Source organism: Xiphophorus hellerii, chromosome 5 (assembly GCF_003331165.1).
Source record: "Xiphophorus hellerii strain 12219 chromosome 5, Xiphophorus_hellerii-4.1, whole genome shotgun sequence".
In the NCBI taxonomy this organism is placed as follows: domain Eukaryota; kingdom Metazoa; phylum Chordata; class Actinopteri; order Cyprinodontiformes; family Poeciliidae; genus Xiphophorus; species Xiphophorus hellerii.
Window position 1 is genome coordinate 31,533,909 of NC_045676.1, and position 14,804 is coordinate 31,548,712.

General features: G+C 41.2%; 1 protein-coding gene across 1 annotated transcript in view; it reads left to right on the plus strand.

Annotated features, from left to right (window-relative positions):
- The first annotated feature begins 1,388 nt into the window (after window positions 1-1,388).
- The window catches only part of dchs2 (dachsous cadherin-related 2), a 30,825-nt gene continuing 17,409 nt past the window's right edge, over window positions 1,389-14,804 (plus strand). The window contains exons 1-8 of the mRNA XM_032563664.1: window positions 1,389-3,765; window positions 5,918-6,109; window positions 6,197-6,428; window positions 7,413-7,649; window positions 11,555-12,583; window positions 12,704-12,891; window positions 13,945-14,044; window positions 14,124-14,293. Of these exons, the coding sequence (XP_032419555.1) occupies window positions 2,035-3,765; window positions 5,918-6,109; window positions 6,197-6,428; window positions 7,413-7,649; window positions 11,555-12,583; window positions 12,704-12,891; window positions 13,945-14,044; window positions 14,124-14,293 (3,879 nt within the window). The 5' untranslated portion in view covers window positions 1,389-2,034. The remainder of the gene's footprint in view (window positions 3,766-5,917; window positions 6,110-6,196; window positions 6,429-7,412; window positions 7,650-11,554; window positions 12,584-12,703; window positions 12,892-13,944; window positions 14,045-14,123; window positions 14,294-14,804) is intronic.

A 14,804-nucleotide genomic window follows, 5' to 3' on the forward strand; every position in this document is an offset into this window, starting at 1 on the left:
AATTTACCCCCTCCCACCGCCAGGAGGCGGTACCCTGCTACAGAGCCGAGTCGGGCCGGTGGAAAAGCGGTCACTCCGAAGTAGAGCCGGTGGAAAGGGGGCAATTTTATATGCATATAAACAAATGAGGCAATGATTTATTTTTTTTAGTGAAGGCACTTTCATTACTGCTTCAATCTATGGGAAGATTAGGAGTTTTTCCAAAAGTTGAAGTAATAGTATATTTATAAGGTCATTGCTGATGTATTTGCAGTTCTGTGTTAAAACTCACTTGTCTACTCCATCCAAAAATCAACTGCAAAACTCCTGGTTTTATAGACAATGGAGTAGAAATAACTTTTTTTGTGCCTCAGTGGGGACAGTTTTAGTGTACAAGTCAAAGCAAATAGATCTACACACACACACACACACAAAAAAAACGATGAAGAATAACTAATGTACAGTGTAATGACTATTTGTCCCAAAAACTTAATTCCAAAATCGAAAAAATTCAAATCTCAAAAGTGATCAAAACAAAATGAAATAAACTCAAACAGTCAATACTGTGCATCATGGGTTCTGGTTTACGCAGTCCAAACAAAAGGTCAAACAGTCAAAATGCAGCTCTTTGTTTACTTTTATTCAGTTTTTTGGCTAAAACAAGTTACAGGCTTCGGATAAACCTACCCTAACTCCTGCACCTGTTCTCACTGATAAAACTGACTAACTGACTGATGACAGACAGGTAAAAAACCATAAGACCACCCATATGCCTCAAGACTCATCTAAACTCTACGTATTTATACTGTGAAACACACCCACTTCCCAAACTGAAATCAATTAACTAATTAAGTGAATTACTAACCAAAAACTTATTTAGAAACAACAAAATAAACATTCTAATTATAAATCAACTACAAAACAAAAAAATAAACTAAATAATCTGCATTCTAAACTTTAACTGAAAATATTGGAGAAATAGCTCCTACATACAGTAAGGATAAATTTACAACATCTAATACTGTGCCGTTACTAAAAATGTCATGCTGTGATTTTAAAAGTGATGTGTAGCAAAGTAATTTTAAAAATTTACAAAATGTACGTGTAACATGCGTCCTCCTTAAGTGAAAAATAAAACTGGAGAATAAACTGCAGAGGAACAATATCAGAGATGAAGAAGATTACAGGCTTCAAGCTAAAGGAGGATCAGATAGATGGAAGTCTAGACAGGGTGGAGTGATTAGGAAGTCATTTTTTCCACATTTAGGTAAGAAAATAATGTACATTTTTTGCAGGGATGAATATGCACAGAGGTGCAATAACATCAGAGATGAAAAGACTTAAGTTTATTATACACTTTTTAAAGCATTTGTTTTGCGTTAAATCTCTTTCACGTTTCATTCATGTAAAATATATTAGTTGTGGCACTGAGACTTTAAAAATAAAAATTCAATTTAATTTATTTTTCACCAGCAGAGGGAGCTGCTTCAACACTCTTGCCAAAGCGAAACAGCTTGTTAAACTATGTTAAACTATTCATAGTTTATTTATTGCCGCTCCTTTCACTTCAGTTGATAAAAGTAATCACAGATTTTCTCCATAACCTGTAGGTTTACACGGCCTCTGTCTCTCTGGCCTCCTGTTTCTTTGTGATAACCGCAGTCTAGAACTAAAAGGCCACCTGCCAGCAGGGTAATCTGCTGTCCTAATTACATTTGAAGCAATCACGGCCACAGATGGGGCCGATCTGCGTGCGGCCCGGTGTTGCAGCCTGCAGGGAGGAGCTTTCAGTGCGCAGACTGGACTTTTGGATGTGCCGCATTGTGTGAGATGTTCCAGCGGAATTACGCAGCATCGTGCCAGAAGTTCAAGATTTCAGTTTTCCTGAAAAAGCAACTCAAAGACAAATGGATATTTACTGGAGTCTGCGAAAATACGAAATTAGTTCACCAGCTTTTGTTTTTAAAGTGGCTCTAAAACGCGACTGACGCGAGAAAGATGTAGTTTCTCTTCACCTTTTACTGAAAGGATCCCAAAGCCACGAGTGAAGGAGTCATGGGCGGAAGGAATGCGCCAGTTGCGCTCGTCCGGGTGTTCCTCCTGGCGCTGTTTAGCGCGCAGTCGCTCGGACGGGTCTTCAACCTGACGCTGTCCGTGAAGGAGGGCCTGCCCGCTAAAACCATCGTTGGAGATCTGGGAGCGGTCCTGAGCGCGCCGAGCACCGGCTTCTTCATCTCAGAGAGCAGAGACTCGTATGTGTTCAGAGACCTGGAGATAGACGCGGACACGGGCATCATCTCCACGGTGGCGGGCCTTGACAGGGAAAGCAGAGACCGGTACGAGTTCGTGGCAGCTACTCTCACTGGAGAGATGATACGGGTGAGGATAAAAGTGGAGGACGTGAACGACCACTCACCTGTGTTTCCCAGTAAGGAAGTGGAGCTGGGAATCTCAGAGCTGAGCCCCCCGGGGAGTCGCTTTCCGCTTGAAGGCGCAGCAGACCGGGATGAGGAGGAGTTCAGCACGCGGGGTTACAGGATCAGAGAGAGCGAGATGGAAGAATTGTTCCACTTGGATTTTCGAATCGGATCTGAGACGCAGCACAGCCTGGATCTGGTCCTGAACAGCAGAGTAGACAGAGAAACACATGACTTCTACACTCTGACCATTGAGGCCTTTGATGGGGGAATCCCAGCCAGGACCGGGACAGTCCAGGTTGACATCCGCATCCTGGATGAGAACGACAACCCTCCTGTGTTCAACCAGAGTGAATACCACAGCTCAGTACGTGAGGATGCTCCCATCGGGTCCATTGTCTCTCAGGTGCTGGCCAGTGACAGTGACCTGGGTGACAACAGCAGGATCACTTATGAGATCAATAGGCGGCAGAGTGACCCCAACCATGTGTTCTCCATTAACGAAACCACAGGATTTATTTATCTGAACAAGCCGCTGGATTTTGAAATTCAACCGTTTCACGAGCTGATTGTCAGAGCCAGAGACGACGGTGCTCAGCCTGAGTACAGCAGCACCTTTGTTGGTGTCAAGGTGCTTAACATCAACGACAACAGCCCCACCATCAGTGTGCTGTTCCTCAGTGAGACAGGAGAAGCTGTGGTGTCAGAGGCAGCCGCCATTGGGGAATACGTGGCCCGGATTTCTGTGTCAGACCCTGACCCGGAGGAGCACGGAATCACCGTCTCTCTTGCGGGAGGAGATGGGAAGTTTACCCTGAAGCAAACAGATGATTTTCTGTATGCGTTGTGTGTCAACTCTGAGCTGGACAGGGAAGAAAAGGATCTGTATGCGCTGAAGGTGCAAGCATCTGATTCTGGAAGCCCCCCTCTGAGCAGTGAGACACTTCTCCTCCTGAAGGTGTCTGATGCCAACGACTGCCAGCCGGTCTTTGAACAGGATGTGTACACTGTCAGCATCGCTGAGGATGCTCCTGAGGGCAGCTCCCTCGTACGAACAAGGGCCCGGGACGCTGATGAAGGTGTCAACTCAAACATCAGATACTCCATCCTGAAGTCACACCAGGACAGCCTGGTCGCCATTGACCCGACCTCTGGCCTGGTTACCACGGCCACAGGCCTCGACAGGGAGACTCAGATGGAGGTGTGGTTCCTGGTGTTGGCAGAGGATGGAGGGGAGCCATCTTTGTCGTCTACAGCTACAGTCACAGTGCTGGTGGAGGATGTGAATGACAACGAGCCGGTGTTCCAGCAGCAGCTGTACAACGTGTCCATACCTGAGCACATGGATGCTGGAAGCTGCTTCTTACAAGTATGCTCTAGCTAGCTATCTTGAAATTTGTATGTTCTAATTTTTAAATCTATATTCTCAGGTTCTCCGTTTTGTTTTGTTTTTACAAGATTTGTTGTTACTAAAATCCATCCATTAATCTTCTTCTGCTTATCCGGAGTCGGGTCGCGGGGGTCGCAGCCTAAGTAAGAGGCCATGATCGTAGATGAGGTCAGGGTAGACAAAGCTCATAATCATAGATGAGGGTAGGAACTTAGGTCGACTGGTAACTAAAATAAGTAATCAAATAAACTTTAAGCTGAAGCCTTGAAACTAGGCTTCAGCTAAGTTTCAAGCTGAAACTAAGCTGAAGCTTAAAACTGCACCGACTGCAGTTTTCTGGCCGATCACCAATCTTTAAGAAGCCTGACCTGCTGATTCTGCTGATTTGATTTTGGCAAATACCAATTTTTTTTTTTGTCTCAAATGTTGCTAAATATAGCAAGAAAGTCACTGAATTGGCAAAAGTGGGGTGACTATTAACTGCAAACTTGCAGACATGATCTGGTGGGCCGGTCTAACAGTCAAACCTGTCGCAGCAGAGCAGAAGAGGACAGTGGCTGATTTTTAGACCTTTGTTGAGGTCGGTCAGATCGGCTTCACATGTAAGTATTGGCCGATCTCCCAAAATTGAGAGATTTATCAACTAGCCGATTTATCGGTGCACCCCTACTTGGAAACTACTTTTCTACCCTGACATTTTCATTAAAAAGAAGCTTTTAAATGAAAGCTAGAGATCCTCACAGTCGAGTCCTTTTTGTGCTGAGTGGATTTTGTTTCCAACTCTTGAGACAAAAGTAGCTCTTAGTCTGGCAACACAAAGGCATCAGTGTTGTTCCACCAACAACATACTCTACATCCCAGGCTTTCAGCTCAGCTTCGTGGCCTTCATATGACAGACGCGATGCTCCGTGCCACTCTCCTGCAGCCTGGCACCAACATATGCCAATTACAAAAGAAACCTCTCTAATCACGCCACAGGATTGATTATAGGAATTGATTATAGGTAATGTCTGAAGGGACAATTACATTGGCTGAGGACTAAGTAGTTCTGTTTCTATAAATGAATATAACGTTCCTTTAGTGAGTAAATGAATAAGTGAGACGTCAGGTGTTTTTTCTCATATATTTATTCAAAAAGCCGAGTTGTATCAGTGTGTTGGTGATCAGTGCGCTTTACTCCACGTTTCATTAGACTCTGGCCTGGTGTCTGTAAAACGTCCCGTGATCAGAGTTCATTCATTCTGAGCCGTTATCTTCTTTATGGCCTGGAAAACGATCTGCCTCACTGTAAATCTGCCTCTTGTCATGAACGTAGGCGGACATGAAAGAAACTGTCTGTACTGAGGTGTTTCTTACTGTGCTGTGTTTGTTTCTTTGAACTACACAGCGATGGCACTCCTCGCCCTTTGACTTCCAAAGATTTTTTTTTTTTTTTACAACTTTTATTATGTTGACCTTCACCAACAGAATGACTCATTTTATGATTCACAATTTCCAGAAATGTGGAGTTAAAACAGACTAGAACAACTATGATTAGACGAGAACGCATTAAAACAAAACTAAGTAGCACTTTACAAATGGAAAAATACGAGGCTGATTTTGTTATGATCAAATGGATTAATTAAATATACAGTTTTAATTTTAAAAATAACTTACTTTACCAGTATTTTTTACCATTGTGATAGTAGTATGTGTTTTTCCTCATATATTTATTCACAAAGCCGAGTTGTATCAGTGTGTTGGTGATGATAAGACCTGGAGAGACGGTTGTTGTACTTAAACATCACCTGACTGATACAACCGTTTAGGACAGTTTTTTCTTAAATTGTTAAATCCTAATTTTTAATAAAAAAAAAAAACATCACAAACAAACATCAGACACATGTGATTTGTCTGAACCGATGTGTCTGTTATAATATTTTAAGAGTTTTGCCTTTACATTCTGGCACCACTGGCCCTTAGAGGGCATTAGAGCATTCATGATTCTGATGTGGCCCCAAATGAAAATAACTTTGACATCCCCATATATATATATATATATATATATATATATATATATATATATATATATATATATATATATATATATATATATATACATAAATGAAAATTGTGTTTATCTTTGCTTTAGGTTGTTGCCACGGACGCAGACAGCCCTGAGTTTGGTGCTCTGCTCTACTCTCTGTCGGATGGATTTGACAGTCAGGAAAGTCATCCTGTTTTCCAAATCAATCCACACACAGGAGAGCTGTGTGTCTCTCAGGATATCGATCGGGACGACGGGATGAGTGTCCATGACATTTTGATCAAAGCTGAAGATCCAGTGAGTGGAATCAGTACCGCGATTGTGAGATGATGTCAAAGTTTTCTTACATTTTCTTAGTTCTAACTCTTTTCGTTTCTCGTTCAGGGAGGCCTGAGTGCTCAGTCATATGTTCATATTGAGATACAAGACTTAAATGACAACCCTCCAGTGTTCAGCCCTGAGGAGTACATCGTGAGCGTCAGCAGCCACGCACCGCCTGGTACCGAGGTTGTCAACGTTATCGCTACAGACCAGGACTCCGGCCGGTTCGGACAGATCACCTACGAAATTCATCCAGGAGACTTGTCCAGTTTGTTTACACTGGATAGACACACAGGTGGAGTGTATTTACATTTTAAAACTGGAAAACTATTAGTTTTGACTGTAGTTTTGACACCCACCTCTGTCATCACTACACTGTTCACCAGTTCATTCCAGAAACGGTTTTAAAATCATTGACTGCAGTCTTGAATGAACAAGTTATTTTTAATCTCAGATTTACTCTATTATCAATCCACCAGCCAAGTTTAATGTCAACAAGGGGACCAATCCTCTCATATAGTCACTACTGAACAATATGTTTCTTACTTAAATCTTGTTTATTGCTTAAAAAAAACACATCTTTACTTAAATTGGACACTTTTATTGTGCTTTATGCTTCATTTTCAATTGATATATTTTTGTCTTTGACTATTTAATCCAGCATTAGGACCAACATCAACATCTTAGCTCAACATTTTATGTTTATTTAACTTTTTTTTTTTGTTGAGCACTTTACAAAGTTATCTAAAATAAATTATTTTAAATGAATTCCCAAATTATAAAGCTTGTTCTTCTAAGAAGCTCCTTTATTAACTTAGGGTTGCATATAAAATGTTATCAGAATGGCTTTCAAGCTTGATTTGTTGCACAGATTCACTTGTGTTTAAGTAACCTGTTTGAGTGTCAGTTGTTTTCAGGGATAAACGCCTTGTTAGCTGCTCTAAATCCCCATGATATGATTCCAAGTGTCACCACTCAGCAGGGGTGAAGCACAAAGCTTAAAAGCTTTGGATCCCAGTGTGGCCGGGGGTAAAACCAGCTCTATGCACAGCTACAACAGAATTCAAAAGTTGTGAAAAAAGAAAATACATCATCAACTTGTGTTTAACAATGCTCTAAATGGCATTTTCTAACCTGAAGCGGTTGTTTTGACTGTTCTTCAGAGAGCTAGATTAAAGAAATAAAAAACAACTAGATAAATCTGTTGTTTTTGCATCATCCTGGTTACATGAAAATACTAAGCAAACTCTACCTGATTTATTTCTTGATCTTTTTGCAGGAATGCTCTTTTTGAACTCTTCTCTGACACACTTGGGTGCAGCCAGCATGAAGCTCCTAATAACAGCACAGGATGGAGATGGCTTGTCTTCAGCCAGACCCGCAGAGGTCACAATCAACGTTGTCCAAAGTGGTCAGGCTCCAGCGGTGTTCCAGAGGTCGCGCTACGCCTTCACAGTGCCTGAAGACGCACCGCTGGGAACATCTGTGGGAACAGTGGAGGCCAGCAACCTGAGCGGTGAGTGGAGAAGGAAGCACAAGGTGTCTGTGAGCAGTAGTAATCAGATTACACTTACTTTAGTGCATGCTGAAAATCCAATTACACATACTGGTCAGCAGTATTGCATTGCCTTTAGTGTTAATTGCGTCTGCGATGTGCATCTAATCCTCCATGATTTATGGATAAAACGGACATGAATAGTATCTGCACCAAGCTGAGCTGAACTGCTCTGGCTTTGGATGTTTTCTAGACAGCTTCTCCTGATGTGTGTACAAGCATTCACATGTCACAATATATCTGGAGCAAAAGTATGAACTAATATTATACATCTAAGTGATTGTTCAGTTAACACTGTGACTTGCATTGTTTTTATGTAGATTAAACAAAATAAATTAAGCTTAGCTGCCTTCCTGAACCCAAACACCTCAATGTTAAAGAGGCTGCATTATGTAAAATGTAACTTTTTTTAACTTTACATCATTGATTCTTTTATGCATGTTTGAGAAATCTTTTCATCTCCACAGCCACCATTCAACTGCGCAAAACGCCTAGCTCCCACTCAGCTCCTTCAGACTAGCTAGCAGAAATTAGCCAACACCTGGTGGAAATGTGCATCAGTTGAGGCCATTATAGGAGCTACTTCTCAGTGAAACGCGGTTAAAAAAGTTGTTAAAGGGTTAATAGAGGAGCCATGTTGTGACGACTCCCTGACAGCAGAGTTTCAGGAAGGGAGAGTTTTTAAAGAGACAGACGTCTATTGACCCAACTCAATAATAACTACTGAAGTTAATATAGTTACTTGATTGGGCTATAAAACGACACTATGTGCCTGGAAAACACATAATACTGCCCCTTTAATAATCTATGATTAATGAATACAATATGCACCTGCTTAAAATGTCTGGTGCAACTGTTGTGCTGGCAATATATTTTTAAAACTACATGGAAAAAATACAGTACTATCAGGGCGTGCCGTGGTGGCGTAGGGGATAGGGGGTGGCGTGTCATGTTTGGAGGCCTTGAGTCCTTGACGCGGTCGTCGCCGCTTCGACTCCCGGACCCGGCGACATTTGCCACATGTCTTCGCCCCTCTCCTTCCCCCTTTCCTGTCAGCCTACTTTCAAAAAAAAAAAAAAGGGACACTAGAGCCCACAAAAAGCCCCCCTGGTGGGGTACAAAAAAAAATACAGTACTATCAAATCAAAATGTAAAGCAAATCTTATTAGACACACACACAAAAACATAAAAACAAAACAATCAAGCATCATGTTGCAACTCTGAGGAGAGGTTCAGTTGGACATCATTTGGTCCTTCTACAGACCAGTAATGAGCAAACTGATTTTACTTGGCTTGTTCCCGTCCTACGGTAGTGATTTCTGGAAAACATTAATTTAGTTTTGTTCATCTCACGAGTCAGCTTTAACCAACGCAGTGATCCCTGGAGCAGGAAGCTCAGCCTGGGTTTTCTTCTGCCACCGTTCAGGGAACCAGACTGGGTTTCTGGACCTGTGGTTCTGGACCCTGAGACTCTCCACTTTGTGAATAAGGAATTCTTGACATGTCTGTTGAACCTCAGATACCAGCTGTTTACGTCTGGTTCTGGCATTGGACGTCTGATGGTTCGTCTCCTTGGCATCCAGAACCAAAGTGTGAAACTTTTTAAATTAAACAATTTTAAAATGTTGCCTTGCTATTTTTTTTTTTACTTCAGGTAGAAGCAGGAAAAACTGTTTTTCTGGAAATTGAAAGATTAGACGTTGAAAGAAATATTATGCAACTAAGTCTTTAAATGAATTATACTTTTCTTTGATTCTAATTGCGTTCTCCTTGTGGTTCTTGTCATGAGTTAATCTATTAGCATATCACATTTAGTGTGAGTCAGCACTGCTAGTCAGGCTCAGAGAAACTGCCCAGTGCCTATTCCCAACAGAGAGCTGTTAGGAACAAAATATGTTCTACTATTTTTAAAATGCTGTGCTTTTGAGGAGTACACAGAGAAAAAGAGAGATAAAATTCAAACTAAAATAGTACTGACTGGAGGTAGTTTGGTCCTTGAGGTTTATCAAGATCCATTGAAATATCCAATTAAGGAAAAGAGAAGTTTGCATTCATTTCAGAAAACAATTCCAGAAGCATTATCAGCGGGATTAAAGATGGTACAAACAACAACTGGGGAACTGAAAAATCAAGCAAAACGAATAAATAATAAAAATCATAATTTCACTTAAATAAGTAGGAGCGCTAAATGTGATTTACAATTCTTAAGGCAAATAGATAAATAAACAACAAGACCAGAAAAACCCAAAACGACTGAAGATCCTGACTGTATAAAATAAATAGTCCATTTGAAGGGCAATTTTGGAAGGTGACACAAAATGGGATTAGACTGGATTTGTCTTGTTTGTGACAAAAACAATTACAGTGATATCAGTCCAATTGACATCCAGAATAAAAAAAGGAGTGAGAAATTTCTATTGTTTTCTTTGATCATACACACGTCAAATCGACATTATTTACCATGACTGATAATATTATCATGAACATACAGTTATTAAACAGCTTATTATGTAAGATTTTTTTGCTCTGTTTTATAAACATGCACGTTTGAAGGTTTCCAGGATTATTCCTACATAGACATGCTGCTCCACACGACTCATTAGTTAAAGCACTCGGCCACACACACCAGACAGTCATTTAAGGCTCTCTAATCAACTTACAGACTAACACTTCAGTCTAAAGTAGAAACAGCAGGGGCCGACCAGTGTTAAGCTCTATGCTTGTTTCAGTAGGTTGCAACTGAAGTTGAGATGCAACACACACACTGAGGAGATGATTGAGATTATTGGGATTTTCTGACCTTTAATGTAATTAATGTACTCTGTGTGGGGGGGTGTCTTCCTGTGTGTGTGTGAGAGCTTACATTTGTTACACTGTAAGGACCATTTTCTTGTGCTGTGCTGTTTTGGGGTTATAGGTCAGGTTTAAGGCTAAGGCGTGAGTTGAGTTTAGGTTAGTTTTCAGGTTACTGGTAATGGTTAGTTTTACGGTAAAGGTCAGTGTTAGGCTGTAGAAATGAATTAGTCTTTGTAAAGATAGAGAAACATAATGTGTTTATATTTATAAGAAGTATGAATCCATGTTGGTGATCTGGTTGTACAGAGTCTGTATCTCGCAACATGTGACATAGTTTTTTTCTGTAAATAGTAACCCTGATGGGGTTGACCTCTGACCCCTGTCATCCGTCATAAAATTGTCAGAAAATGACAGATTTTGTTCAACATTATAAAACACAAACACTAGCACTTTAATACCTACCCCCATATTGATTTTATTTGTTATTTTTATTGTATTTTTCTCTTTTATGACATTGTATTATTATTTTTTGCATGTTGTGTTCTTTGTTTCATGGGACTACGGACGGAAATTAGCATCTTGCTACATTGCCACATTGTATTTGTGGCAATGTGGTACATTTATTAATATGCATTGTCCCATTCAAATAAAACCAGTTCAATTGAATACATTTTCTAAATTATTATGATTCTAAGTAGTTTTCATCATCAGGTCATTAGCAGGTATTTCAAAGGCTTTCTTTATATGGTGGATGTTTTATTTTTCCTCTTTTTCTCACCAGTTGTAGTTAACCAAGAAAGAATTTATAAATTCATCTAGAAATGGGAACATATTGTGTCTTTGCCACAGGTTGTTGGTAAAAGAAAAAAAAAGCTCTGCTTTAATCCCTTTTTTTTCTCCTTCAGAAGCCCTTTAAAGCCTGAATAATTCCATAGTTTAGTAGCTTGACAGAAAATGGTCATGAAAAGTGCTAAACAGAAATTTGTTGGATATTTTTCATGTTGAAACTAAAAAAAAGTCTAGATAAAACTCCAAAGTGTATTGAAAATCTTTTTTTCATGTCTTTCCAGACGCTACAGAGCCCGTTTCTTACCGAATCTCTTCTGGAAACGTTTACAGTTGGTTTTCTGTCCATCCAAAGTCTGGTGTGATCAATACCATTAAACCTCTGGACCATGAGTCTCAGCCTTATGCCCTGCTGTTCCTTCAGTCCTACACAGACACTTCTCCTATTTACAGCACCACCCAGGTCAACATTACCATCACTGATGTCAATGACAATGCCCCTGTGTTTCCCAAGAGGAGAGACACCATCACTGTTTCTCGAAGCACTCGGCCTGGAACAGTGCTGTTCATCGCTCACGCACATGACCATGACAGCGGTGCCAATGGCGTAGTGCAGTATCGTATGAAAAGCAGCAGAAATGAAGTGTTTGCCATTGACTCAAACCTTGGAACGGTTAGACTTAATAAGAGCTTACAAGTGAGTCAGCAGCAAAGATACAACTTGGAAATCTTGGCGAAAGACGAAGGAAAACCTTCCCTGAGCTCCACCCTGACCCTTTCGGTTAACATTGACCACACAGCTGCAGATGACAGCCTGGCCTTTGAGACGCTGGTCTACCAGGTGGAGATAGGGGAAGGCTATCGTAAAGACTCTCGCGTCATCCAGGTGAGGGCACACCGCACCCGAGGGTCTCACACTTCAAACTCAGGTCTCACTTACTCCTTGGAGGCAGAAGCTGGATTCCCTCCGCCTCCTTTTCGCATCCACTCAAAGTCTGGATGGTTGTATCTCTCCAGCAATCTTGACTTTGAGACCGAGTCAAGGTATCGTTTTCAGGTGTTGTCCACTTCCGGAGAGGCTTCACTGGCCAATGTCACAGCAACAGCAATGGTGACTGTACTGGTGCTGGACGTCAATGACAATCCCCCAGTGTTCAGCAGTGATGTGTACTACTTCACTGTATCAGAGGGGTCATCTCCACAAGGCCTGGTGGGAACAGTCAAAGCCAAGGATAAGGATTCTGGGAAGAACAGTCAGCTGTCCTACATCCTCCTCTCAGATGGGAAATACTTCCGCATCAATGCTAAAACAGGTAAAAATGGTTTTATTACCTGAATCAGCTCTGGTTTCCTCTGGTTGTTTACCAGAGGAAACAACTTGTTCTCTCTCAGTTGTTTCCTCTCCTCACTCGTTTCTCTCTTCTCTTTTTAAGGTGAAATCATCAACTGGGTGGCGCTGGACCGGGAGCAACACAGCCAGCACAGCCTGACCGTTATGGTGACAGACCAAGGTCACCCTCGTCTCAATGCCACCGCCAATGTTCATGTCCTGGTCACTGACATCAATGACAACACTCCACAGTTTAATCATCTGCCTTCCAGCAAAGAGCTGAATGTTCCTGTAAGAAATTTTACTTCGATGGCAGTATGAACGAACTGTGTTTGGAGAATCACAGCTTGGTTCTGATCAAAGTTAAAATGCTTTTACAGTGGTTTTTGTGCACCTTTATACTGAAATTATGTTAGCGCTTGTGTTAAACCGAAGTGTGTGTTGCAATGTAGCAAAGAACACACAACGTGGATGTGAATCCCAACATAGAAAACTGTCTTTTTTCAGGTTACTTCAAATGGCCTTAAAAGGATCACAGATTTAGTCCCATAAAACTCATCATTGGGCTTCTAGTATCTCATTCCACAGTCAGTTTTATTCACAAAAACGTCATCTCGAGGCACTTCTCAAAAAATAATTTCTATTTAAACACACATGTATATTCCAGTTGATCCGACTTATCAAACAGTACAGCATGCTCAATTAATTATTCAAGGTAGATTAAAAAGTTTCTACCTAAGGAAACCCAGCAGATTGCATCCAGTCATTAACTCTCCTCTCCAAATGCAATGCACACTGTTATAACTTGCAGAATTGCTCATTTAAATGCTCTATTTTCTGGTATTTGTGAGAGGAGCGAAAAACACGCCTGCACTGTTTGCCCAATAAATCAGTTTTCTTTAATTGTCCATCTGTTGCAAACTTCTGTCAAGCATGTTGTGTTGCACTAGTTTGTATAAAAATGGCTAAAAATTACTTTTTGGGGGCGTGCTGTGGTGGCGCAGGGGGTTAGCACGCCCCACGTTTGGAGGCCTTAGTCCTCGACGCGGACGTCGCGGGTTCGACTCCCTGTCCTGGAGACCTTTGCCGCATGTCCTCCGCCCTCTTTCCTGTCTGCCTACTGTCGCAAAAAATACGAGCCATTAGCGCCGCAAAAACTCTTCGGAGAAAAAAAAAAAAACTTTTTGGATAAATAACCATTTAGTGCAAAACTATCGATGATGTAAAAGTGAATAAAACCTTTGCTCGAACTGATTTAAAGTTTCAAGTAACAGAAAACCAGAGCAGCACCATCTCTAAATATGCATTCCTGTATGCAATATTCAAGTTTTGTCTGCATTGCAGATATGGGCAGGCGTACCTGCAGGATTCTTGGTGACCAACATGTTTGCCAAAGACTTGGATGCTGGAGAGAATGGAACGGTCACCCATTCATTAGTAACAGGTGAGTGTGAAACATATTCTCTGCTGCCCAAAAACATGCCAGAGTCAGTGAGATCCTGAATGTTTTCGTTCTCTCTCAGTTGGATCAGAGGAGAATGGTCTCAGGCACTTTGAGATTGACAGTAAAAATGGAGACATCAGAACCACGCAGCTCTTCAGTCAGAGAACTGAACCATCTTACACTCTGAAGATAACAGCCAGGGATGGTGGAGCCCCGTCTCTGGAGGATACAGCAGTGGTTCACATACAGGTACCTTCCATACACCACAATTTTTATTTTCTATTTTTGTTATGGCTATTTACAGTGCCTGCCATCCATCCATCCATTATCTCCTGCTCAATCAGAGGTGGGGTTGCAGAGGCAACAGCCTAAGCAGAGAGCTCAGAAGCTCACCCGTCCTGGGTCTTCCTCTAGGTCGCCTCCTGGTGGAGGGAGGCCTTAATAGAATAAAATCACAATTGGTTTAGTTTTGTTAAGTTACAAACATTATGTCTTTTATTCAGATTCAATGTTCTTTAGGTGGCTCTTGAAGGCATTTAGGTGCACTGGAGTTTATTTAGGGTTTTCAGAGTAAAGGGGGCTCAGTACAAATGTACATGCATTTTTATTGGTTTCAACATTTTGAAAATGATTAATAATTATTCTTCTACTTTGGTATTCCACATAAGATGGAAATAAAATATATTTAGTTAGTGGTTGTAGCCTGAAATAGAAGACATCTTATTGGTATGAATGCTTTGCCACAGTAACTGTTTATTTT